At 49.2% G+C, this 27,919-nt stretch overlaps 1 protein-coding gene, 1 long non-coding RNA gene and 1 gene segment (V, D, J or C); all 3 read right to left on the reverse strand.

Moving 5' to 3' along the window:
- Positions 1–3,940: 3,940 nt before the first annotated feature.
- On the reverse strand, positions 3,941–5,043 carry LOC120386438. The segment is given in 2 exon segments: positions 3,941–4,835; positions 4,940–5,043. Coding segments are annotated over 2 exon segments (393 nt in total).
- A 2,684-nt stretch (positions 5,044–7,727) lies between these two features.
- On the reverse strand, positions 7,728–9,468 carry LOC120386443 (pre-B lymphocyte protein 3-like). The gene is made up of 2 exons (XM_039505772.1): positions 9,382–9,468; positions 7,728–9,112 (listed from the first exon to the last, which is right to left on the reverse strand). The coding sequence occupies exons 1-2, from the start codon at positions 9,431–9,433 to the stop codon at positions 8,784–8,786; spliced, it is 381 nt and encodes a 126-aa protein (XP_039361706.1). The 5' UTR covers positions 9,434–9,468; the 3' UTR covers positions 7,728–8,783.
- A 7,210-nt stretch (positions 9,469–16,678) lies between these two features.
- On the reverse strand, positions 16,679–18,746 carry LOC120386452. Its single transcript, XR_005589718.1, has 3 exons — positions 18,671–18,746; positions 17,598–17,748; positions 16,679–16,892 (listed from the first exon to the last, which is right to left on the reverse strand). It is a non-coding gene; the product is annotated as an uncharacterized LOC120386452 (long non-coding RNA).
- Positions 18,747–27,919: the final 9,173 nt, after the last annotated feature.

Consider the following 27,919-nt stretch of genomic DNA (forward strand, 5'->3'; position numbering starts at 1 on the left):
GAGATCAATGTGAAGCAGATCCTAGGGCAGGGCAGGGCAGGCAGACAGTGGCTGGGTGCAGGGGACAGTGACTCCCCAAGGAATGATCAAAGGCGTCTCTCTCTATTTGTCAGTGAGTCTCTCTCTCTCTATTGTCTGTGATGGTGTCTCTAGGGAGGTCATGGTCTGACCCTCATATGGGCACAGGCAGACAGGCTGTGGGGGAGAGTTTTGGTCTCAGTTCTCTATCTCACCATATCACTGTGATACGTTTTACTACTGCCATCCCATGTGGCACAGTAATAATCAGCGTCATCCTCCGCTTGGATCCCCGTGATGGTTAAATAGCAAATGTTGCTGGAGGTGTCTTTGGAAGCAGAGAACCGAGCAGGGACCCCCAGAGCCCTGGTGCTTGCTAGATTCATCTTTGTAATACAGCAGATATCTCGGCGGGTTCCCGCCTGTTTGCTGAAACCAGTGAATGTAGTAGCCACTGATGCTCGTTCCACTACTCATGGTGCAGGAGAGTTTGATGGTGCCTCCTGGGGGCACTGACTCTGAGGCAGGCTGAGGCAGGGTTGGCTGCGCGCTGGCAACTGTCAGAAACAAAGACCCGAGTGAGCTGTGACCAAACCAGAAGTTAGTGAAGCTCAGTGGCTAGAACAGGGGTCGGGCGGTCAGGACTTTTAGGTCCTGCTCCCTGCCCTTCCAAAGGCTCCTTTGGGATCTTGGAGAAGTCACTTCTGTGCCTCCGTTTCCCCTTGGTACACTGGGGATAATAGTCCCTGTGTTTGTAACGGGCTTGGGGACCCTCGGCTTGAACACAAAAGGACATTTTTAGAAGCACCTACGTGACTTCGACACCCATTGAAAGGCAGAGTCCCACCAGGAGTGTTATCAGCCAGGTGGGGGCACGTTGGGTATTACAAACCCCCGACCACTCACCTGCCAGGAAAAGCCCCAGGACACAGAGAGTCAGGCTGGACTGGGCCATGGTGCAGGGAGGAGATGGAGGTGGACAGGAAGGAGCCCGATTTGGCAGCTCTGCTTATGCCAGTTTGCAGCTTGAGCCCTGGCTCTGGGCAACCCTTCAGGTACCTTTAAAACCATGAGGGGCAGGGCTGAGACTGGCTGGTATGCAAATGAACCCCCCGGGGGTGGGGCTCCGTGAGGCTATTGGATACACTGATCTCTGGTTATTCCCATTACATCTTGCAATGCAAATCAGCCATATGGCCCCGCGTGAAGACCTGATCCCCTGTCCTTCCCCCGGCTCACAAAGTCTGCCTGTTGGACCTGCCCCAGTTAGGCAAAGGTTAGAAATGTCCCACTTGAAAATTCAAATACAGAGAAGGGACTAACAGCAGCACAGATGGTAACTGAAATGCGGCAGGCCTGTTGCGCCATCTGTATCACAGCAGCTTGACTGCCTTGTCTAGAATCACAGCGTATAGAAAACCGGGAATGAAAAGAGAGGAGGAGTAAAGAGAACTGGAACGACTCGGACTGAGTCTCTCAGTGGCCAGAGCTTGCACATGCTTATGGGTAAGAATTGTCACATGGCACCATCGCACCATGGGAAAACGAAAAGGAATCAGAGACGCGCCTTTAACAAGCCTCCACCCAAACTCACACCCCAGTGTGGCTGGAGAGGGAGCAGGGACAGGGCAACAAAGGGGACAAACATGAAGAGATGGTTTCTCATGCAATGAGAGCTGCATTGTAGAGAGAGAAATTCTCTATAAACCCCTCACTGGTGTATCGGCAAAAACACTTGGGCACTTCTGGACCCCTGCTACTAAGTCTAACGCTTGCACACACTCTTTAAATAGCGTAACACCAGCATGAAGGTAAGGGTTAATATTTGGACCTACAAAGCCTATTGTCGTGCACACAGACACACACAGAGACATGGGAGTGAAGATTCTCCTCTGTAAAGCGCTATAACATGTTGTGACAGAATATACCCCTGTGTCCACTAATGGAATAATCTTTGTACAAAGTGTGTCTTGGGGGGTACATCTTAAAACCTCATAATCTGCTGGTCATTATTGTCCTGGTAAAATGTGTGTGGCAACATTGTATGTAAAGTTAGAAGATTCCACTGTGTGGTGTTATTAACACATGTTCCCAGTCTGGGGCGTGGCCAAACCAATTCCTCAGAGATAAAGGGCAAGCTCACACCTCAGCCAGGGGTAAACAAGACCAATGGGCCATTACCTGCTCAGTGGCTATTCATTGGCAGGAAAAGGGGCATGGGTGAAAAATTCTACATCTTAGCAAAGAAAGAGCATGGAGTTCCCATCCACACAGTCTGCCGGTTGCCATGCTCCCGGCTGGGGGTGCTTCTCAAAGAGGGGAGAGGACTATACAAAGAAAGGGGAGACCCCCAAAACATCCCCTCCCGCCCCCTGCCCATCGATTCACTGCCCCAGAAGGAACAACGGGAGCAGCCATTCAACTGGGGAAGGTTCCTGGCCTGGGAAGTGCAGCCACTAAGAGTCTGTTGAGAGCCTGAGATGAGAAAACTTTGTTTTGTGTTTAACATAGTTACTGAGTTAGATACTAACTGTGTTTCGTCTTTATTTTCCTTGCAACCATTTCTCATTTTTTGCCTCATTACTTAGACTCCCTTCAAATCTCTCTCTTTGTAGTTAATAAACTTGTTTTCTTGTTGTATCTGCTCTAATGTGTTTGAATTGAAGTGTTTGGGAAACTCCATGGAAGATAATAACATGTGTGCATATCATCAAATAAAATGACGGACTTTATGGAAGCTTGTGTTGCCCAGGAGAGGCTGGGCAGTGCAGGACATACATTCCTGGGTGGAAATCAGGGACTGGGAGTGTGTTGGGGTCACCCTGCAGTATAATTCAGGCTGGTAAGAGCCCAGGTGTGGTTGGCTGGCTGCAGCACACACAGAGACACACTGGGAGTGACCTACATGCCGGAGGCTCTTTGTGAGCAATCTAGGCTGGAGGCTACAGCAGCCAGGCATTGTCCAGGGCACCCCTGGTTGAGGGCAGGGGTGACACAGCTGCGCAGTAGTCTGGACTGTACCCTGGGCATGTCACAGGTGTGTGGATGATAAGTGCTATATTAGTGCTACAGGATTCTCAGTATTCTTCAGTGTATCCCAGCCTTAGCAGTCGTGTTTTCAGCTCTTCCCCACCTGTGGAGTCTCTGCCCACCCCCATCTCCCACCAAAGGGGAGAGGCTGTTTCTGCTCAGGCAAGAGCAGCAGGTAAACACTGTTCCCGGCTGCCCCTCTCAGGCCTTAGAACTGCCTTGGCCATGCTGTGGTCAGTGCAAAGGATTCTGGGTGTGTCTGGGAGCTAAATGTGCCCCTCATGCAACAGCGCTGGAACCAGGGCACCCATCTGGAGGGAGGTTGACGCAGAACTGGAAGGGGTGATGAGACGAAGGGAGCAGGAAGGGGCTGACAGGGGCTGACTCTCCGTGTTGCCTAGGTGCCCTGCACCGGGGGCCATTTTAGGCCGCATGTTATCAGGGGCTTCCCTGTGTTGGAAAGCTTAAAGAACTTAATAGAACAACGGATGTGTATTTACCTATGTCAGCTATTTTGCTTATCTTGTTTGGCTCCCCAAGTATATGTTGGCTCCCCAAGTATATGCAGCTGTTTTCCCATGTATGTTTCCAAAACATTTAGTACAAAGGGTCAATGGGTGTATCTTGTTTCCCCTTCAGAATGACAAATGTATCCTCAACAGATGTATCTTGTGTCCCCCACAAAATGATATATGTATCCTGCGTACCCAATTATCCCCTAACAGATACATGTACAGGTTCCACAGGTCAGCCAAATGACATAGACGAACGTAGGCTAAGTTGTTTGTTACTGGTTATAAAAGAGCCCGTACAGGCTTGTAAGGTGTGTCTCTCTTCTGGCACCAGCCGATGAGAGCACCCGCTCAGCTGACCGATCAATAAAGGGAATGGTACTCGTCTTCCTGTCTTACGTGCCTCCTTGGTGTAATTAGGTAAGCTCCGGGGGGAAACGAGCCCTATTTGGCTAACACCTGAGCCTCCCTTCCAATCCACCCCAGCCCTGTCAGGGCCATTGACCTGCAGTAGCTGTGCTCTGCTGCCACCTACAGGGCAGTGATATGTCCGGGCTCTGTAGGGATCCCTCGCACGTTTCTCAGAAGCCCGGAAGGTGTGGTGGACAAACCCTTCCGGGTCCCATCTTTAACATGGGGTGCAGACTTCGCTCTTTGCGGTGCAGGAGAATGGACAGTGTTTCCTGGGGACCCTGCCGCGGAGGACGGCTGCCTCAGCTCTTGAGCGACAAGATGACCATCGGAAACCAAGAGACCCGTGAGCAGTGACCAGGCCTGAGCTCACAGAGTATTTCAGTGCTGAGGGTGCGTCTCCCACATGAGGAGCTGTGAGGGGAGCAGGAGCCAACGCCCCCTGTGTAAGAAGCAGGCTGGTGCTCAGAGCAGGCACAGCCTTGCCGCAGGGCTGCAGTGGAGTGAGAAGGTTTTTGTCTCACTTCCCCATGGGACGGTAGCACTGTGCAGCACTCCCAGTCCACGTAACACAGTAATAGACGGCATCATCCTCTGCCTGGGCCCCCGTGATGGTTAAATAGCCAATCTTGTCGGAGCCAGAGCGAGAGCCAGCGAACCGGCTGGGGACCCCCGAGCCCATGCCTTTGTTAGATTCAGTGTAAAAATACAGCAGGTATCTGGGGACGCTGCCCAGTCTCTGCTGTATCCAAACGACAAGGTTGGCACTGACGGTGTAACTGCCCTCTAGCGTGCAGGGGAGCTGGACATTCCCCCCGGGAGACACGAACTCGGAGGGCGGCTGAGTCACCTGAGCGCAGCAACCTGCAGAAAGCAAAGAGCAGGGGGGTGAGCACCACTATTACTGCCACGTTTTCGGCTGACCTGGGTTTCCAGGCGTGGTCAGATCAATCTGCTGTAGCCGTTACCTGTCAGGAAAAGCCCCAGGAGACAGAGAGGCAGAGCGGGCTGGGCCATGGTGCAGAGAGATGGAGACAGGTCACAAGAGCTGGGTTTCTGCTGGTTTGCAGCCTGTTCCCTGCCTTTGTGAAACCCTGTGGCAGCCTTTAGAGCCCTTATGGGCAGGGGTAGGGCAGCCACATATGCAAATGAGCCCTCCTGGGTCAAGCTGGGGCAGCCCAGTATGCAAATGAGACTCGAGGTGGAGGTCAAACATCGTTCTCTTTTCATGATCCAGACACCCTCAGTTCTCAGACCTGCCGCCCCGGGTCAGACCAAAGCTCCAGCCACTCTGGTTTCCTGGCTCCAGAAGTGGCCAGAGTAAGGAGTTCCACCCCCTTCATGAACATATGCAATGATCCCGATGGCCTTCTGCTCTGGATGTGTCCCTGGGAATGGATCAGGCCTCCCCTGAGCGTGTGGGTGTGGGGGACTCGGCAGGATAACTATCTGAGTACAGCTCACTTAACCATTACCCTGCTACTGGTGCACCTCCATCCCTCCTGTTCTCGGCCTGCGGCATACACCGGTCTAGTCTCCCGACAGCTGGAATACTTTGGTCTATTTTGGTTGTTGGGTTCTGTGTGCGGGTGCTGGGTGGTGATTAGTGGCCTGTGATGTACAGGAAGTCAGGCTAGATGATCTGATGGTCCCTTCTGGCCTTTCTGAATCTAAGTGAGAGTGAATGACAATGACGGGGGTAGACAACGGAAGGCACGTTGTAGAGAAGCTTCATAGATTCCAAGGCCAGAAGGGACCATTGTGACCATTAGTCTGGTCTCCTGTAGATCTCAGGCCATAGAACTTCCCCACAATAATTCCTAGAGCAGAGCTTTTAGTAAAACATCCCTGATGGAGACTCCACCACGAAGTTGGGTAAATTGTTCCAGTGGTTAATTACTCTCACCGTAGAAATTTACACCTTTTTTCCTGGTCTAAATTTGTCAAGCTTCAGCTTCCAGACAATGGATCTTGTACTTTTGCTAGACTGAAGTGCCCATAATTATATATTTGTTCCCCAGGTACGTACTTGTAATCAAGTAACTCCTTAACTGGCTCGTTTTGGTAAGTTGAATTGATTGAGCTGCTTGAGTCTATCGCTATGAGGCAGGTTTTCTAATCCGTTAATCATTCTCATTGCTGAACCCTCTAGAGCTGGACACAGGATTCCAGCAGTGCCAGATACAAAGGTGAAATAACCGCTCTACTCCAATGCAAGATTTCCCTGTTTTTGCATCCCAGGATTGCATTAGCTTTTTTGGCCACAGCATCACTCTGAGCTCTTATGTTCAGTTGAATATCCACCACAAATCCCACATCTTTTTCAGTTAGGTGAATCAGGCACTTTGTTTACCCGCCTCATAACAGTTAAATTTAGGAACAAACTTAGAACTGATAAAGAAACACCTTTTATTTTGTCTGTATCATTTACCTGTGGAACTCATTGCCACAAGATACTACTGAGGTCAAGAGCTTAGTAGGATAAAAAAGGATGGGACTTTATATGGATAGTGAGAATATCACAGTTACATTAGGCAGCACAAATGTAGAAGGGTATAAATGCTCAGTGCTGCGAGGTTATAACGGAGTTTATCCTCCATTGACTCAAAGAAGCTAGTGTGTCCACTGTCCCCTTGGGGACAGCAAGCCTGGAAAGGCCTGGGAGTGTCCAGTGACAGGGTTACTGACACACCGGGACCACTGGTCTGATCTGGATTGGCAGTTCCTCTGTCTCTAATGTATAGAGCCAGCAAGGCCTGTCCAGGCCTGGGAGGCAGTGCTGGGTTGCTAGAGGCGGTAGGTTTCAGGCAGATGAGCTACAGCCGGCACAGACAAGACGGCTTCACACTAAGGGCAGGTAGTGGTGAGATGCCTCAGAACCCCGGGTACCCCTGGGGAGCGTCACAGTAACCAGACAGTCTTATATTAAAACCAGCAGCGTCAGTAAAAGAGCACTAACTCTGAGTTGTGTCTGGATCGACGGCAGCGAAGCATCCAGCTGCAGTTTAAAAAAAATAACAATTGGCAGAGGTGAAAGAGAGTATGTTCCAAGCGTCCCAATGAACTCCACGCTGCACAGGATACAGGTCATGCAGCTAATTATTAGCATTTATTGTTTGTATTGCAAAATCGCACAAAAGCCTCAACCAGGATCCAGCCCCCATCACGCTGGGTGTTCTGCATAGCAAGTGACACGCAGGGGAGAAGCGACACATCATCAAACGTTGCTGGACATTCCCTAAGGGCAGGACGCAGTTAGCTAGATAACACTGGCAGCTGAGTCACCCTCCGTGGGTGTCCCACACACCAAACCCCTCCAGTGTACAATGCTAGAGCGAAGAATGTATTACAGCAAAGTAAGGCCCCAAAAGCACAGGCAGAGAGCTGAAAATCCAGCCCTGGGATTGTTAAACAGGCTCATTTTGGCCCCAAACCTGCACTCACTTAAACACAGGCAAAACTTTCCGCTCCTGAGCAGCCCCATGGCCATTAATTCTGGGTTTCGTTGGTCCAATAAAAGGAGCCTCCCGGGGGTCTGTTTGTCTCTGGTTTGGACTTGGGAATACATTGACTGCAATGCCCCGTGCTCAGCAACTGTGGTAGTGCTCAGAGTTCGCTAATCACCCATTCCCTGGTACACACCAGAGAGAGCGGCTGTTCCCAAAGATTGGCAGGCGGCTCCGCTGAGGGCTGCAGGGCCAGGCCAGCTGTGATGGAATGTTATCATTCCATGGTTATTATTTACCCAGCACCAGAATGTGCAGGGCACTCGCTCCCCCTGCCCAGCCACGCTAACAATCTGTCTGAATTTCTCAGCTGCTGTCTTGGCAATGGCTGATCTCATCTCACAGAGCTATTTGTGCTTCCCTCTGGGTCCTCTGAGCCTGAGCTAAGGACTCGTGGTTCTACCCCCCGCACCATGTGCATGCTGCTGGCTGATGGCCACGGTTTCATGGTGAGTGCGGCCGTGGGCAGTGATGTGCTGCCACTATCTTAGGGAAAAGCAACCACCAAGTTCTCTCTCTCAGCCCCATGGGCTAATGGCATTGAAGAGAGCAGGGATGAGAGACCAGGAATCTCTTTGTCTTCCCATTTAAACAAAAACACTTCCTCAGAACCTCAGAGCTGAGAAAGAAGCCATCAGTAGCTGGCAAACACTTATGCTGAGTGTAAATCAGAGAAGCCCTGAGACTGCTCTAACTTACACCGGGCACTGGGCAGAGCACTGAATGGGCCCCGAATACAGGAAGTGCACAGGTAGCTTAAAGGGACTGTTTCTCTCCACCACCAGCAGCATCCTTTGTTCCTGTCCCAAGCCCAGAAGCAGAGAAAGTGAGAACCCGGCCTGCTCTATGTAGGAAAGGCAGATGATATACTCCTGAACATCAGAACCAGTGCTTTAGAAATCTGTCTTTTATGTTAAGCTGTACTGGCTGCCCCACATGCAGCTGACGGGGATCTGAGCAAATGGACAGGGACCTGCGGGCAGGGAAGACCAGCTCCATTAGGTAGGGACTCTGTGCAGTGAGAGTTGCAGGTGCCCAGCACCTGGCAGGATCTGGCCCTGCGTGTCTCGTAGCATTCTGTGCTCCACCAGGTGACATCCGTCAGACAGGAAGCCACCATCTGTCACAGCTCTCTGAGCATAACTGACGGGGGGGGCTTCACCGCTAGGCTAATTTAAGGGTGGAGCACATGAGCCGTTTCTTTTTTCCATTCCTTATAGGGCTGCGGTTCCTTCAGCACGAGGCTCTGCAAGCAGGGGCTCATCAGAGTCCCCCGGGGACCAGCACAGGTTTTGGTTCCACATTTCTAGAGATAGTAGATGGGATACGCGACCGAGCAGTAATAGTCAGCTTGGTCCTCAGCCTGGACCCCGGCGATGGTCAGAACGCAGGCGTTGCTGGCGAGGTCTTTGGACGCAGAGAAGCGGTCTGGAATTCCGGAGGGCTTGTCCTTCTCCACCTCCGAGTTGTAATACAGCAGGTACCTTGGAGAGCTGCCAGGTCTCTGCTGGTACCAGGCGACTCCGAACTCCCGGATATTGTACCCAGGATTCAGGGCACACGAGAGTTTCACCGTTTGTCCCGGCAACACTAAAATGGAGACCGGCTGAGTCAGCACCGGCTGCGCCCTGGAAGCTGAATGAAACAAGGGCGCAGTTACGGATGGAATGTGCCGATCCCACCCCCAGTGGCTGAACAGTGACATTATCCCCTTTGGCATCACCTCTGCACCAGCTACAGGTTAACCTCTTGCGGGCCACACCTCCAGCAGCCCGTCTGACCACGCCTGCCTGCTCCACCCGTCCCTGTCTGCAGCGCAGCGATAGCTCAGCACAGGAGCCTCACCCTTCAGTCCCTCCCTCTGCAGAATTCCCTGATCACCTCCACCTCCCACGAGAACGTACCTGGCACCAAAACCCCTGGGAGGAGGAGGAGAGCCAGGAGGCGCAGCACCATGGTGAAGGCCTTGGAGGAAGCCAGAGGGAAAGGAATCGGCAGCTGCTGTGCAGCCGGGCCCCTGGCTTTGTGCAAACCTGCAGCAGCTTTAGAGCCCTGGGGGGCCAGGCAAGCCAGGTGGTCTATGCAAATGAGCCCTGGGACTCAGAGACTCCATAAGCTGATCAGGTGACTCTCTGCTGCTCTCTGTACTGTTCAGCCACAAGGCCAAAACTATGAGGACAAAGCTTCAGCCACCACCACAGGGAAGAATGGATTCAGGGCTGACACCCCGGCTGTATTTTGGGTTATGGCATTTGATGCGGAATCCAGCCTCCTCCTCTTGTCTGTCTCCCTCCCCCTGCAGGTGCCGTGAGTATGAAACATGGAGCCGGGTTCTATTCCAGCTCTAGCCACAGACCTCCTGAGTGCCCCTAGGTAGCTCCTGTCCTCTCTCTGAGTCTCTGTTTCCCCATTTATAAAGCAGGGATAATAAAACCCACCTCCCCCACAAGAGCTCGGAGGCTGAACTCATTCATATTTGAGAAATGCTCAGATGGAAAGTGCTACTGGAGGAGAATCTAAGACCAGGCTCCTGTCTGGGCAGAGTGAGCCGCTTTCCTTCAGAGAACTGGAGATCCATCCAGAGCCGGGCCCTGCGCTAGGTGTCAAAGCGCAGGAGCCTTTCTCCAGGCTGCTGTCTAGTCACAGACACTAACCACAGACGGACCCTGGGGCTGTTCCTGAGACTAAATCACTGTGACAGGAGCTACTGCTGCTCTGCCGTGGAAGACAGGAACAACCCGCCCCGCCTACTGCCTGGACGCCAGCACTGGAGCAGCCCTGCTGCACGTGTGTGTGGAACCAGAGGATCAGTCTAGGAACCTGGTCTCTCTGCTGTGGCTGCTGCTGTAATAATAGCAGCACAGAAATATACCTAGGGGCAAACCCAGGCCTTCACTGAGTCCCTCTGGCTGTGCTGGAGACAGTGACATGGAGAGTGTCTGCGGGATCTGGAACCGGAGGAGAAAAGGGGCTGCCAACTTCACACATGATAAGACACATCCCCAGGCACATCACGCCCAGAGGGGAAATCCTGCATCCTACGTGTTACAGGCACCACCAGGAGAGGCCCAGAGAAAGACGCCGCAGGGACATTCTGCAGCAGTCAAAGGCCAAAGCCTCCCGGCTCCAGCAGGCTTTAGAGTGACATGGGAGATCATTAGGCAAATTAGCTCTATCCCCCTCAGACCTTATTGCACAGGTCAATCAATCCTGGAATGCTCACTATGGTAATTCAGAGGATTGGCCTGTAGCTTCATGTCATGATTTAAAGGCCACAACTCAAGTATCAGTGACGCACTCTCTGCACTTTCAGGGTAAGGAACTGGATAGAAATTACTTGGCTTGTAAATCTTTTAAACGGAGGCCTCAGCAGACAGCATGCCGGCCAGCCAGGGGTCTGGATGGAGAGGGGAAGAAGGTTCGATAGAGGGCCTGGCTTGGCCGGACCAAACAAGCTTAGTTGGGGATGAATAGACCCTGGAGTATGGGAGAAGGTTCTGATGGACATTCGTGGGGAAGAACAGAGGCAGGAGGGATTTTCACAGGTCTGGAGGTTCGGATAAGCACCACATTTAAAATTGAATCATCCAGCATTTGGGGGTCACTCGTCACTACTGCCAAGGAGATGCTGGTCTAGGTGACGCATGCCGCACCATTCGGCACAGTCAGCAGTTCCCTCAGGAGACCCCAAGGCTGAAATAGCAGCAGGTGCGGTAGGTCAGGATCCAGGGGCATTGGTGCAGTTGCATGGAGGACGTGTGCACAGGACCTGCCCATGTGCGGGGCACGTGGAAATGAGCAATGAGCCATAATGCCGGGGGTCAGTGAAGACCAGAAATGGGTCCTGGCTGGAAGGGAGGCTCAGCTCCATTTGCTGATATGATTGAATCGAATCCCACTCTTGATGTCAAACGAACGGCAGTGGGAGATCGCGGTGCTGGGACACCTGCAGAGGGTGTCATTGGGGAAGAGAATGGAGGGATTTCCAAGCTTGCAACAGTGATTCGGAGAAAGAAAAGAGAGCAAAATGTACAGGATGGCAAAACGAGACGAGACGAGGAGAGATGCCATTGCTGGTCATGGCTGAGGGGCTGAGCACTGTCCTTCACGGCGTCTTCTATGAAGCATCTAAGTGGTTCCCATGCTGGTTCTCTATGTGACTATAGCACTGTGCACTTTGAGGGTATCATCCCAAATTGAACAATAATAATCAGCCTCATCCTCAGGCTGCACCCGTAAAATGTTTAAATACCCTTCGTCGAGGCTGTGATCTTTGGAGCCCGAGAATCTCTCCTGAACTCACTCTCTTCTCTTTAAACCACTTTTTGCACAGTACTGCAGAATGAAACTGGGGGCACTGCCAGATTTTTGCTGGTACCAGTCTACACAATAATTCTTGAACTTGGCCCCAGTCATGACACATTTCAGAGTGACTGATTCCCTGGGTGCGATAGACACAGAGGGCTCCAGGGTCAGGACAGGCTGGGTCTGTACGTCTGCAGGAAGCAAAGACAGTGTTATTGAGGCTGCTGGTGGGCAAGCAATGCTGTCAACTGGGCTTGCAATAGTCATCGAACCAAAGGGTTTTCCAACCTACTGCACCAGCCCCGTAATCTGGTGTAGACCCAAGTGACATAACTTTACTAAAACTCCATACAGATGGGAGGCAGAGCTGGCTCTGCCCACTGGGAGATGCTGACAAAGCAAACCCTTCTTTGCTTTCAAGGGTTTCCTCTTCACAGAACCCCAACTCAGGGAGGAGGAGGTTGAGAAGGCCAGGAAAGGCCAGACTATAACAATGCTTAAAAGGGACTGGTCGCTTAAGTAAGTAAATGTCCATAAATGGCTGGGTAAGAAGATGGGTGTCCCCCTCCTCTCTGCAGAGTCAGAGGATGGATGATGATGGAGGGGAGAGGGGATCATTTCATTGCCTGTTAGGTTCACTCCCTCAGGGGCACCTGGCATTGGCCACTGTCGGTAGACAGATACTGGGCTAGATGGACCTTTGGTCTGACCCGGTACGGCCTTTCTTATGTTCTTATGTTCTCTGCAAGCTTATAGTAAAGTCCTGGCAGCACTAAGTTAACAAGACTCAAAGAAATATACCAAGAACTTACGTGCTAAAGAAAGCACCAGGAGTCCCAGTGCCACAGGAAGCTGGGGTAGCATGACTGTCCTGCACCAAAGGAGTCGAATGAACGCGAGCACTGCAAAGTCCTTCTGTGGGTCTTTGGCTCTGCTACGGACCACATGAGCTTTGCTGGGGCATTTAAAGCAGCCCCACAGCAGGAGGGGCCATGCAAATCTGCCACTCCCTTCGGAGAATGTAGGTGGGGAATTGGTTTTCACCACAGCACCAGAATTGGACCCGAAACCCTCCCATGCAAACAGAGGGGCCTGAAGGGATCGGCTGGAGTGGAAGCCCAGGAGCCGCGACCGGTGTCAATGAGCCCGCTCAGGAGGCTGCTGTGCCCCAGGCGGTGTTGATTCACCTGGTCTGGATGCGCTGTATTGCATTGTGCGCGCCGAGTGCCACAAGGGATTAGTACGGCCAGGAGCTCAGCAGGATTCAGGGGTTAGACATGTAGAAAAGAACATGAGCGATAACTTGTTGTCTATGTGCTCTGCCTTGACGTGAATACTGGTCTATGCGCACAAAGTATTACACCTATAACGGAGACTGTGGAGCATGGTCTCATGCCCTGCGCCCGTCCCCTGGCCCCTGCACTACACTGCCAGGCCAGGCCAGGCTGATGGTCCAGCCAGGCCGGTGCCTTGTCTTTAGCGGGGCCAGGACCAGACGCTGAAGAGGAAGCCGTAAGACCCCCATAATGGGTAATTATGCAGCAATCCAGACGGCTGCTTGACCGTGATGTCGCCCTGGGATCAGACAGCGCCTCATGAGAGGGAACGACAATGACTGCGGCTTCATCAGAGCAGCAAGCGTGAAAATCCCACTTAGCCCCACCCAATCAGTGCCAAGGGGTTAAAGGGTTTGAATGAGATTTGAAATGCTCAGCGTGTGTGTTCGCACCGTGCCCTGCACAAGGGGGCTCTGGTCCTGACTGGGGCCTCTGGGCACTAATGCAATTCACCCTCCTCCTCTCCCATCTCTGAATGCAGCAGCGACCCGCGGACACAGGGGCAAGCAGCATGAAATCAGGTGTTGGAATGTGCTGCCCTCTGGTGGGGACTGGGTGCTGTAGCACTGCCTGTGTGCAAGCCTTGCTAGGTGAGTGTCCAGTTTATAATTACGGTGCTCTCCTGGTAACAGGAAATGAGCAATCCCCGTAGGGACACACTCGGCCCATGTGCCACATGGGACCATTCCACCTCCGCTGGCTTCTCTCACGGGAATGGGCTGGAAGGGATTTTGCAGATTTAAGGCCAGTCAGCCACACAGACAAATACAAACTGGGCTAAGCCGCCTGGATGACTCCTTTAACACCCTGAGGGGCAGCCAGTGTTAATTACACTCCTTCCCCTGGTCCTGGCTGCACCGCACCCGGGGAGTCTGGGAGGCACTGTGCCTCCTCCTTCCAGAACTCCCTGGTGCACAGGGGACGATGCAATCTGCACCCTACCTTAGCAGGTGTAGCCTGCTCCCCGCACCAGGCCTGCGGCTCTGCAGGCGGATGCTGGCAGGAGTTGGGGCTGAATGCAGGGAGCAGGCCCTGTGCTCCCCTGAGCCCATGGACTAATATTGACCTGCCCTTTGCCGGGGGTGGCCGTGCTCTCCCCAGTCACCCTCACAAAAGCAAGGCACAGTCTGACCCGGAACATTCCACCTGAAGGGACCCTCCAACCCTCACAGAGCATCTAACCTCCAGGTAGGCCTGCAGCCCTCAAGCCGCATCCAGCCCACACCGAGCGTGCAGACCACAGGGACCAGTCAAGCCACACACAGCGTTTGACCCAGATGGAGTCTGACCCAGCCTGAGCATCTGAAACACACAAAGGATCAAACACACCAGGAGCCTCCAACCCAGACCAACTGCCTGATGCCCCCTGGGCCAGTCTGGCTCCCCCGCTCCTGCACCCCAGCTGTTTCTGACCTACTGAGAGTGTTCAGTGGCTGCAGCTTCACAGTCCAGACCCAGAGCGTGCTCTGTGTGAGGGTCTGAACGTTCCCTGTTCATGGGAGGTCACTACACACAGCTTGGAGCTGTAATGCAGACGGCAGGGAAGAGGGATAACCGGATACAGCCAGGATAACAGGACCAGCCTCAGCCATCTGACCCTTGTGTGATGCCCAGTGGTGGCCTCTCAAAGTACATAGGGAAACCAACATACAAAGATTTGCTCAGAGCCAGTTTTACAGCAGGTGGTAGAGAACATACAGGCCTTAACCCAAGGCCCATTAAAGCCAGCGGAGAGATTCCCATTGACCTCAGTGGGCTTTGGGTCAGCCCAGGCAGGCTAGAAATAGGTAATGACTGCGGTGGAGGCTCTTGAAACATCCTGATCATGTCTGAGAACTGTACACGCATAACCTGGGAAAATGCAAACTGTGACTCCTCTGCACTTCTGTGACCATCTCTGTTCAGACTCAGACATAAGCTTTGGTGTGGGAATAAACAGTGAGTGACCACCAGGTTTGTGTGTGAGAGAGAGATCCGCCTTCCCACGCAAATCTGGTGTGAATGTCCGCTCCACACAGACCTGGTACGATCTCCCTGTGCATTACTCTGGTGCAGTGTGAGAGCAGAAGAGGTTCCTGTTGCTTGAGCGACTCTCTTTTGTGTGTGTGGCTTCACACTTCATTCTGCAGGGGAAGCAAAGGGGGTGGAGGTGTCAGCACATCTACCCCAGCAACAGCTCCCGTGCCTCACCACTAGACCAAGAGGTCTCTGCAGAACCTGCCTCCGCTCTGCATGGTTTCCTACTTCTTACAGCTCTGAGCTATTCTCATCTTGGAAGAAGAGACCATAGTGCTGTGCAAAGGTGTGATTCCATATCACTCAGTGCCAGCTCTTCTTGAGCGGTCACATGCATCGCTGCAGAATTTCACTGTTATTTAAACTTATAGCCCCTGTGGGTGGGAAGAAAATCTCTAAACAGGACCCCCTGCAGCACTGTCCTGAGTCTGCAGACAGATAGATTGAAACCATGCCAGATTCTGATCTCAGCGGCACCGTGAATAACTCCACCAAAGTCAACCAAAGCCAGCTGAGTTACTCCACATTGCTAGTGTAACTGAGATCAGAACGTGGGCAGGTAGGTGTCAGAGAACTGTGAGCTATGTGGGGCTGTGTGTAGTGTTTGGGGATAGGGGAAGAGCCTGAGTAAAACACAGGCACTATTTCTGACCCATGATGAGTAGAAGTTATTGAGAATCTGGGGTGATTTAGGAAAATAACAACTGGCTTTATTGGGGATTTAGCTGAACTGAGCTGCAAAGCCATAGGCCAGCTGTGGAGAGAGAGACTCTTCTCCAAGCTGGAGAGAGACATTTCAGATCAGAAATGCAGGTATGTGAAGCTGGGCGTATCCAGCACTGAGACCCTGTGAAAGGCATCTGTTCACTCCCTCTGGGACACCTGGCACTGGCCACCGTCGGTAGACAGGATACTGGGCTAGATGGACCCTTGGTCTGTCCCAGTAGGGCCATTCTTATGTTCCTCACTAACCCCTCGGCCCTAGTGGTTTGGTTAGTGGCGGGGGAATAGTGCAGGGTTCACCAGGCTGAGTCAAAGGAGCCCTTCATCGCCCGGCGAGCGTGCTCAGAGTAGCTGGCTCTGGCAGCAGGGCTAGTCATAGGTTTCACTTTCGGCATTAGGCAGGACTGCTGAGGCCATTTGCTGAATGAACTTGGTGTCTCTTCCAGCCTACCCCACGCCGGCTGGGAGCACTGTGGTGCGATCCTCTGGCTGCGCAAGGAGGGGCTTTTTTGAAACGCTGCCTGTGCTTTGTTTGACGTGGGAAAAGCTGGTTCAGTCAGTGCCATGACACTGCAGGCACAAACAGCGCTGCATCGTCCCTGGGTGGGTGGCAGAGAGGAAGATGGCAGAGTTTGGTACAATACAATCAGAGACGGGGAGGGGAGAGAGGGACCTCAGACCCTGCTCACTGCAGGGCATGGGCCTCAACAACAAAGGCCAAGTGGACATTTCATAGCAATCTTATAGGGGCCTGAGGATACTGTATTCATGTCCCGTAGACACGCTCCACCTAGAGATCTGCTCCACCCAACCACACAACTTTCATCAGTACATTTATTACATGCCAGAGCCACACCACTGAAGAAAAGGGGTGTTTGCTGGAGACATTTGTGTTACACGAGATGGAGGGGATACATTCACGGTGCCTGAAGCATGGCATACACTGTGTCCGTTGATGGGTCACTGGTCCCCGCTCTGGGCTCCTTCGTCACTGGCTCGCCAGTGTGAGCGCTCCCCTCTGGAGAGGACACCACCTGAGAAGAAGCAGAACCCCAGATCAGCACAGGTAACAGTGACATTCACTGAGCTGGGAACCTCGGCCGGAGGCAGAAGAGGCTGAGATGAAGTGAATGAGGCAGCTCCATGTATCAGACACGATGAGAGCGGGGCCCGAATGCCGGGCTGTCCCACAGCCCCCACAACTGCAGCTGCTCTTCCAGTGTCTGAGCTGCAATAGCAGCCGCAGTCTCTCCACACCAGCTGCAGGGAATCCCAGGCCCCTGCATTCACGTAAACATGAACCTGCATCATCTTCCCCTGGCCCCCAAAAATGTGGCCTTCCAGGCTGGCCTGGGCAAAGCCAGTTCGGAGATCTGTCTCTTGGCATATAGTGCTGAGTAGACACCCCCCAACAGCCATCCCAGTGGATCCTCTGCTCAGTCCCTGTGTGGGGCTTAGGAGGTGCAGAGGCTTTGCACAAGCCCTCTGCACTGGGGTGAATTTCACTCCATGACCTGGGGCAAGTCAGCTTATGCCTCAGTTTACTCATCGGTAACTCTAGGATAGGAATATCCACCTACCTCGCAGCATACGGTGAGGTTTGTAAAGCACGTGAAAAGCCTCAGATGCTACAGAAGTACAAAAAGTTACTGCTCTTATCATCTACATTAGTTATCAAAGTGACTCTGCTGGGACTGGAATGACGTCTGAGCACTTTCAATACAGAGATCAGCACTTACACTGTACTTGCTCCACTGCAGTTTTGAATAGATCATTTCACTGCCGACGGGCTGTGTAAAGGACTCTTTCCGGGCAGGGGCAGAGTGCTGGAAATGGGATCGGACATTTCCAGGGAAACTTCTGGTTTCTTGGCCTGGATTCGGCGCTTTACTAACATAAAATACAGAAGGACACATGCATATTATGGAATGACTTGGAAATATCTACTGCAGGCTTGAGGGGAAAGACTGAATATTTTTCTCTCAATCCGGCTCTGGCAGCTGAGGGGCCATACACTGACTCTATCCATGCTCGCAACTCTCGTTAACATCACTGGACATTCTGCCTGAAATGTAGACACATGTAGATGAGACCCTGCACCGGAGATATAAAGAGTGTGGAGATTTGGTGACTGTCCCCAGCTGTTAGGTATTAGAACGAGGTGGCCAAACGGCGGCTCGCGAGGCACATGCAGCTCTTTTGCAGTTAAAGTCTGGCTCCCAGAGCCCCCCATGCCCCCCATTCTCCACCTAACAGACTGGTGGGGGGGAGCTCAGAGCTTCTGCCCTGGGATGCGGTGGTGGGACTTGGGGCTTCAGCCCCACAGGGCACGCCTGCCAGGGCCCCGAGCCTTGGCAGGTGCCTGCCAGGGGGCAGAAGTCTGAAGCCCCAGCCCCCTTCTGCAAGGCTGAAGCCCTGAGCCCCGGCAGACACGCCCGGCTCTCAGGTTATGAAGATTATCGTATGTAGCTCAGGGGGTAAGTCTGGCCACCCCTGTATTAGAACATGGCTGCTTTGTGCATGCACCAATCATGCCCTGTCATAATTAAAAGGTTTCTTATCTTCTCATTCTTTGCTTTGAACTTAAAGAATGTTACAGACTTGTCAATAAAGAAGAGCAACAGCATGGAGCCATGTATGAATTTAGGAAAGACATCCTGAACTGGTCATTTCCCAGAAGATTTGCTATACCGCACTGAGCCAACAACAGTAACTAAGAACATTTAAAACATACCATGGCTGCAAAGTGTAAGATGAGGCCTAAAGAGAGGCAGGGGAGATCTTTTGCACTTCTTTACTAGCAACTACTTACATGTAAAATACACGCCCAAAGCAAGGAAGAACAGAAGTAGCCCAGCAGTCAGTCTGGAGATCAGCAGGACATTCACTGGGGAGGCTATAAAGGAGAACAAATATTTGTGAAAAGTCAAAAAAGGAAAAGAAACTGAATCCCTTCCATTTGCTCCTGTGCAAAGCCTCGGGCGATATTGCCCCTTCGATTAATGATGAGAAAGGCGCTTGGATACTATCGTATCAGACTCTGAATAGACTAGAAAAACAACTCCAGTACACGTGCAGGACCGCAGCAAGTCTCCCAGCCATACCGTACTTAACATTCCTGGTATTTCAAAGGTAAAACATGAGCCGAAAGCCCCTTACAAAAGTTCTTCTTCATACATGTTAGAAGAGGAGAAAGACAAAGCCCACAAACCCACTGTTGAAACTGCCCTTGGCAGGTCACCTTGCAGTAGATACATCTCTTTTTGGCACTGTTCTAAGACTGAATAGAGCAAGTCCTAACCTCAAAACAATGTGATTTTCACTCCCTGTTCACATATTTACCAGCACAATCAGCTGTGAATCAGAATGACCACATCATAAATTCAACCTGCTACCTTCATAACTTCATCCCTTGTCCACAGATTTGTTACACGGTAAATGCAGTGAGGATTGTCTCAGGACAACCTTTGTTAGTTGGTATCACACGTTACTTCACTGTTACCTAAAAGAATTGTAACACTAGCTCCATATCGCCAGTAATCAGCAATACTAATCAGCCACCAATAAGTCATCTCACCAGCAGTAAACAGCCTCAGATACCCAACATTAACAGCGGAGACACTGAGGTCGGTGTCTGTGTGAACAAGCCGCGTGTGTTTGTGGTTTTGTAGATGCTAGATGTTTTTCCGTTGATTGATCCCCAGCTCTTTTTCTTGATAGCAATCACTGGACTTGCAAAACCCAACCTCGCTGCACTTCAAAGGGTTTCTCTTTTCAGCCAGGCACCATGAGCAATGCTACTCTTCAGCCACGCTGCAAATGGGCTCTGTGTGAATACTGCAAAGCTTTGAGAAGCATTTCCGGTTGGGCTAAAGGCGCCGGCCAGGTGGTCTGTGTGGATGGGAACTCCATGCTGTTTCTTTGCTAAAATGGAGATTCTTTTTGCCTCTTCCCCCTTTCCTGCCAAAAAATAACCACTTAGCAAGCAATGGCCCATCCGCCTTGTTTGCACCTGGCCGAGGCATCAGCTTACCCTTTGTTTCCCTTCCTGCTGATGCCTCTGTTTATAGCTTAAATGCAAATTAGGCAGAGCACATATTCCGTGGTTTGAGGACAGACCAGTTTGCCAGCTTCTGTTTGGAACATGCATTAACACCACCACACAGGGGCATCTTATAACTTCACAGTGTTGCCACACATATTTTACCAGCACAACGTTGACCAGACACTTATGAGTTTTCAAATGATACCTTACAAGACACACCTTGTACAAAGATTATTACAATAGTGTGTGGGAGCTGGACACGGGTACGTTCTATCACAGAGAGTGACTGGTTTCTTGGGACTGAGTGTAACCTGAATATGCTGTGATATTTGGTGGAAATATGGGGATAGTTTTGGAGGGCAATGGGGGAGGCATTGCCCCCCCCCAAAAAACTGTAAGCCTTGGGCAGTTGCTGAATTTGCCACCCCCACACATGGGCCCGTTGGCCTGACTGGAGCTGCCCCCTCAAATATAGAAGTCAAACTATGCCTGTGGGTGTAAGTGACCATTTATCATATAGTCCAGGTTGCCTGGATGGCGAGATAGACTGGAGAGTCTAAGGGGACGGTCGGTGACTCCCTGGTAAGACTGTTACAGTGATCTAGGAGTTCTCACTCGTTACTCACTTGGTGAAATCTACTTATAGAACATACCACCAGTTTGGGGTGTCTGCCCTGCTTTTTACAGTCAGCCTGGAGGTGGGCACTCACGGTCGTGAGCTGTCATGAGCCACTCCAGACAGTGTGACAACAATCACCAATCCCTACTTCTTCAGACACACAACTGAGTGTCTGTATTTTAAAAGTGCCCTGATGCTTTTCTAAAATATCCAAAGAGGGTAAAGAGCAAAGGTTTTGCTAATATGTAAAAAACAAGAAAATCCTTTGCAGTTTTCTTTGCAGATTCAGATTCTGAATTCTCAATTGTTCTACACAGTCCCGTTCCCGATGCATTAAACTATGAACATTCATCCAAAAGAATTAGTTTAATATAAAAATATGCTTAAAGAACCAAGGAAAAGAGAGAAAGAAATAAGATGAACATATTACAACAATCCGCAGGAAATACAATGTTGTAGGGATACTGCTAATGCTGTAATTTTTCTTGTAGTCAATTGTCACTTGGAAATTAATATTAATACATGCATCAGATTCAAGAACTGTCATTTAGTTTTACTGGGGTTTAGGTGCCTAGCTCTGTTCAGTGCCTTTGAAAAAGCAACCCTAAATACTGACTTATTATAACAGTGTTTATTTATAAATACCTACCCGCCTTAATGATTATAAAAGAACCTTTCAATTACAGTTAATCAATACAGTTAATTAATTCAATGCATTAAAATAACAGCAGATCATTACTTATATTTAAGAGATGGTGTTTTATTTGTGGATTCAAAATTTATACCTCTTGTCTCTGAATCATATGTCAGTAAAAAGACAGACAGAAATGCAGTGTCAATAAAAGCAAGGAAAATATTAAGAGTAAATAAACTCTGTTCAAAATATTGATGGTTCCTTCTCAAATGTAAAAAACTATCATATTTCTAAAACAATTGACAATGGGCCATGTACAACAGAAGGAGCGCTGTAATTTATTTAAAACATAGTATATATTAAATATATTTGATGATTATGATGACAAATATACCCAATCTGAATTAATAGAACTAACAAGCTAGATTCCAGAAAATATACCTTGTTTCAGCTATAAAAAATTATAACAATCCAATATTAGAAAAATCATTTGTTTTTAGACTAATATTAATATAGTTATTCTGTTATAAAAGCAACTTTAAATTCCGTAACTGTGGACTATATTTTTATTTTTTCAATTTGATTACTATTTTATAATTGTCCATTAAAACAGTCTAAGATATTATTATAAATAACACATATCAGGAACACTTTTTTAAAAAGAAGGTTTTTTATCATGACAATATTCCATAAATATATTTAGATTTAGCTCCGCTAAATTAGCAGGACATTTTTGAAAACAGAGTAAGGTTTTGTATAATGGTACAGGGGAGGCAAATAATTACTCCATCTCATAAATACAAGGAAGGAAATACAATAGATATAACTAGAATTTATAGTATAATTTTTGCCTTAGAGATGGAAAGTATCTACTAGAGAGTCTACCATTGCTATAAAATAGCTTTTTGATCAAAATTTGCAAATTCATTTGCAGAAAATATATACAAGAAGCCATGTATATATATGATGTATTGTTTTTTGTAAGCAAACTGAAAATTTTTCTCCCCCAATCCTCAACTATAGAGGTTATTATGGAGCCATCTCACACTATAAAATATATATGTATTTTAAATCAAACCAATGGAATGTCACAAACTTGGATCACATTAAGCTCAGGAGTTCCAGATAGCCCATGCATGGTGTGACATAGTTAGGAGAATTACAACCAACGTACAATTTCACACCACTAGAGAGGTGTGATATGATTGGCCTGGTAAATAAGCTAATGTTCCATGTAATGTTCAAATAAACTGATGCAATGGAAATATTGACAAGGAAATTGCTATAGTTGAAATATAATTGCATGGTCATATGTTGAAGAAGCTTTTAAACAAGTCATAAACATGCTTGCATCATAAGTCTTATTTCATAGGAAGCAAGAGAGCTAAGATTTCTCATGCACCCGCAGCAGAGTGTCCGACAGAGAGAAAGAAACAGGAGAGAGAGAAAAAGAGAGACACTCACCCGTGACAATGAGATGAGTCCCATTTGTTCTTAATTTAACATGGAGTGGTACTGTGATCACGTCGCAGTAATACAGGCCGCTGTCATTCACCCGCACCTTGGGGATGACGAGAGAGCTGGTGTTCTTTTCAAATTCTAAACGACCCCTAAAATAGCCTTCAGTGACTGAGACAGGGACACTGGTATGGGGTCGAAGCATTCTAAAGGCCAGGATTCTCTTGGACACATTTTTATGGGTCATCTCATACATCCAGATTATCTCGTAGAATGGATCGCCAACGGCAGGGGATCCATCAAAGGAACACTCAAAGGAGACGGGTTCCCCTTCAGTTACCGAGATCATCGGAGGGTTTTCCCCAGAACCTAAAAGGAAAAAGTGTAGTTAAAAGCAGGCATCTCAGCAAACTCTGGACCTTGCTGTTTTGTAGGGAATGACTTCAATTAGTTCAACCTACTTCCATTTTATTTGCCGTTAACGGTTTTCTCTGTGTGTGAATGTAGCATGGATGAAAGGTGCCAGATTGACCACCTTGGAGAATTAATTTCTCTGTTTAGCCACAGATCAGACACAGCATAGACAAGTCTCCAGCATTACAAGCTTCCACCACATTGTCCAACAATATGCCTCATTGCTGACCTTGACTTTAATCCCTCTGGAGTCCTTGGGGATGCATCATTGTGACGTTTCTGTTACTGTGTATGATGTGATGGGGTTCTGTGTTTTTCTGTCCATTGAGTTAATTGTACAATCAGATTCTATTGGGAACACCACCTCCATCTGATGCTCTGTGTGCCTTCCGTTCAATAGAATAATCTTATTTAGATTGAACATAACTTTATAGGATAGGCAATATAAGTGCCCTAGGCTTTATTCATCTCAGGGGAACTGTCAAGGATTTTACAAACATTCTTTCTTAAATTTTTGGATATCAAAAAAATCTAGTTTGATACACAGTAATGCCCCCAATTTTTACCCGTTCCCCCAAATATTTAATGCTACTTAGATAATCTTTCCTTATAAATTATATTACTCAATTTACTCTTGTTATAAATGCCAAGAACTAATTATTTAATCTCATAATTCTAGAGTGCCCAAAGGAAAACATGACTGGAAAAAAATCTAATTAAATTCAATTACTTTGTTTCTTTGTATATAGAGAAAGTGTTTGGGGTTTTTTCCATTATAAAGCAATGGGGTTGCGTCTATTTTCCTCATTAATACTGCAATTTATACTGCAATCATGAATTATATTTAAATACTAAAGCATAATTACATAGACATTTCTATATATTTTTTTCATTTGAACACGGTTCAGAAGAAAACTACACCTGCTATTCATCACAAAAACATTTTTATTCACTCGAATTTTCCATGCTATATAAAAGCAGGTACGCTTTTTGGTAAATATCTCATTGCTAATCTGGATTCAGCACAGTTTGTATGTCAAGTTCCATAAAAAAAAATCCAAAAAGAATAATTCTCCACTGATGACTGGAAAAAAATCTAATTACATTGTTTCTTTGTATATAGGAGAAGGGATTTTTTCCATTTCAAAACAACTGGGTCCCATTTACTTTCCATGTTAATTCTACAATTTATACTGCAACCATGAGCTATATTTGAATACTAATGCATAATTACATAGACACTGCGATATATATTTTTTCATTTGAACATCTGAACACAGTTCAGAAAAAAACTATACCTGCTATTCATCACAAAAGCATTTTTATTCATTCATTTTTCCTTCTGTATAAAAGCAGGTACGCTTTTTGGTGAATATCTCATTGCTAATCTGGATTCAGCAGTCTGTATGTCATATTCCATAAAAAAATAAAATCTAAAAATAATAATTCTTCTTTGATGCACCAGAAATAATATAATTCAAACAATGAATAAAGACTGTCAGCGAGAAAACGCAGCCCTAATTAACAGAGGTAGCCCTGGTCCACAAAATTCAATTCAAACCCAGATTTCAAGCCCTTTAAAGATCTGGAGGTGCTTGGATCTGGGGGTTTGGTTTGGCTCATTAGAGGAATGGGACAGATCCATGTTTGGCTTCTGAGTTTCTCCAAGTTCAGGGAAGTTCTGATCTGAATTCATGGTTCAGGCTCATCTTTAATATTTCAACTTTCCATTTTCCAGTTTCAGCCACCCCAACCCCAGTATTGCAGGTTTACATCTGTTTCTTCCACTGAGCAAACTTCCCAAATGCCCAAGGCAGAAGAACACCTAAATAGTGTGACTCTGCTTACCTAGGGAAAGGAACACTTCCTGCAAGAAGGAGAGCACCAACACAGAAACGAGAAGAGCCATGTTTATCCCATGTCCTCTTGTCTCTCTCTCTATCTCCAAAGCCTCATGTTGCTCGTAGAGTCTGCAGACACCATTAATTGACAATAGAGGCTGCAACCTGGGCGGGCGTCTGAATAGGAAAGAGAAAAAATCTCTCACCTCACCCAGGGACGTAGTCTGCAGTGTGCCTTAGACGAAACAGCGTGATAAGTAACCCTAATAATAACCCTGCTCTGCCCCAAAGGCCTTGCAGTGAAGACAGCCCAAAGCGCATGCTTCTGAGGAGACATGTCCCACATCAATGCAACCCCAGCACATTGACCTTTTCAAGAAACAACAACAGAGGAGAGTGCATAATGGAAAGAAGATGATCAGAGAAATTAATTGTCAAACTGAAATTACTTGGATGGAAATTTCTTTGTGCTGCTTCCCCTGGAGGAGGAGAACTCCCAGTTCCCTGATGGGACCCCATATTAAAAATGACATTTTCCGCTGGAGAGTTTCCTTCCCCCTCACACTTTGAATCCTGACTCTTCCTCGCCTCACAATCCCTCATCACCACTGTCCATAATGTTCAACTTTTACACTGTCCCATCTCATCCAGCAGCCTCATCCTCACTGCCTCCCTTGGCCTCCAACCCTGGATCAGGTCTCACCCCCACAAACACGGTCCGTCCCTCAGGCCTTCCTAAACCTAGGCAGCGAGTGTGGGAGTTCTGCTCTGGAGCTAGAGGGCTGGGAGCCCTTGGCTTAAGTAGCCGGCGATATTCTTATCACACTTCAAGCGGAAAGCCCCTATTTTGAATGTGAAAATCTCATGTTACTAACATTATGAAATTTGCGGGGTTGTAGCCGTGTTGGTCCAGGATACGAGAGAGACAAAGTGGGTGAGGGAATATCTTTTACTGGACCAACTTCCATTGGTGAATGAAACAACTTTCGAGGTAAACAAAGCTTTGTGTAGCTCAAAAGCTTGTCTCCTTCAGCAACAGCAGATGGTCCAATAAGAGCTATTACCTCACCCACCTTGTCTCTCTAACATTATGAGGAACCTCCACCATAAATCAGAGTGATACAGAGGGCAGAGGCAGGGGAGTCTGATGGACTGAAAAGAGGAGAAGAAAGTGGGATGGGGAGAAAGGAGCTGTAACTGGAAGCAGCACCCCATTTACTTTTTCTTGATCACCTCAGGGCAGCAGGATTGTAAAGATGAGGCCACTATAGGCAAGTGCAGCTGCAGTCGCAGTGTCCATCAGTGAACCAGGCCTCACCGACTGAGTGTGCAGGGTTGGATGGAGATGAGGGGTCATGAATGGCAGTGAGTTTAGCAGCCATTTCTGAATGAGCAGAAGAGGGTGAAGGAGGAGGAGGGACTAAGGATGAGGCAGTCAGTTCACAGAAGAGGAGGCGAATCAGTGTTAGATAATGGTGGTGGGAATAAGCGTGTGTGACTTTTGCGGGGGCTGCTCCAGCTGCGTGGACAGATGCTATGGCCGCCCCTTTGTAACCTGAAACCCAGGAGGGGGGTGCAACCAGGTGACTCTTGGCCCGGGAAGCGAGACAAAGGCTGGAGGAGGAGCAATGGGCAGGGCAGGGGCCAGGCGGCTGGAAGCAAGTCAGTCTCAGTTGGCTTGGGGCGCAGGGGGAGGACCAGAGCCTTGGCTCTGGGCTCCCCTCCCCACAAAATGGTCTTGGCTGAAAGTCACTGATATCTGTGCTAACAAGTTCTGTTCTACGCTGTGTTCCTGTTGACTTATAAACCTTCTGTTATATCCGCTGGCTGAGAGTCACATCTGACTGCGGAGTTGGGGTGCAGGGCCCTCTGACTTCCCCAGGAGCCTCGCCCAGGCAGACTCGCTGCAGGAAGCGCACGGTGTGAGAAGGGGATGCTGAATGCTCCGAGGTCAGACCCAGGAAGGTCGAAGCTGTGTAAGTTTCTTGCCCCGGAGACAGTCTGCTCAGAGAGAGGACGCTCCCCCAGAGTGTTGACTGGCTTCGTAGGGAGTAGTTCCAGGGCATCGCCCCGCTGACTCTGTGACACTTAGAGAGACAAATAAAAATAGCAGTTAAATCAGTTAATGAATCAGTTCGATAATTAATCATCAGGTAGACAATTAAAGCTGCCGAATAAGCAGGGCAATGGGTGGGCAATAGGGAAGGCGGATGGACGGGCAGCAGGCAGTGCTGCAGGAGGGTCCGTGGCCAGTTACCAAGGAGCAGTTCAGCCAGCTGAGGCGAGACATCAGCAGCAGTCTGTGGAAGTAAAAAAGGCTGCTGGGCCCTCCTCCCCAGCACTGCTGGTGAGAGGGGCTGGACTCCCCAGGGCAGGGGACAGGCCAGAGAGATGACAGCCATGCAAGGAGACAAATGACTGGAATTTGAGCATGACGCTGGCACAAGCAGCCCTGCTCTTACCAAAAGTGACATGAGGTTTGCCTCGGTTTGACATCTCATCTGAAATACAGCACCTGGTGTTTGCTGATGCCACGCTGGGTCCTTGCAATCCGTGCTGACTGACTGGGACCCATGTCACCTTTTGAGTCCCCAAAACCCCTTCCTTGAAGTTCCTTGAGTTTCCCTTAGGGAGCAGGGCTTAATTTGTCATGAAAGAGGGGCCGGGGCTACAGCAATTAGGTGCTGGGGCTCCAGCAATATTTTTACATTCATAACTGACGCAGCAAGTCCAGAGGTGCCGGGGCTCTGAACTGCCAGGCCCAGAGGCGCCGGGGCTCTGAACTGCCGAGCCCAGAGGTGCTGGGGCTGAGGCCTGGCAAGTCCTGGCACAAATTAAGCACTGCTTGGGGGTCTCCAAGCCAAGGACTGAGCAGAACCGACTCTGCCGACCGGCTCACAGCACAAGGAGCTATGTCTGTGAGTCGTGTGTTTCACCATAAACAAATACCCCCCTCAAGTGGCGGCTCTGTGGTATTTACATCTTTGCATCTGGAAGGAAACCACTGAGATCAGTGAAAGTGGGATCATCTCTGAAACAGTCACACAGAG

Source organism: Mauremys reevesii, linkage group 18 (genome assembly GCF_016161935.1).
Source record: "Mauremys reevesii isolate NIE-2019 linkage group 18, ASM1616193v1, whole genome shotgun sequence".
Classification (NCBI taxonomy): domain Eukaryota; kingdom Metazoa; phylum Chordata; order Testudines; family Geoemydidae; genus Mauremys; species Mauremys reevesii.

Excerpts from the sequence above, each read along its gene's own strand:
- LOC120386443 (XM_039505772.1), bottom strand. The coding sequence starts at position 9,433 with ATGGTGCTGCGCCTCCTGGCTCTCCTCCTCCTCCCAGGGGTTTTGGTG. Across the intron at positions 9,113-9,381 it reads CCCAGGGGTTTTGGTGCCAG|CTTCCAGGGCGCAGCCGGTG; the intron begins GTACGTTCTCGT and ends TGTTTCATTCAG.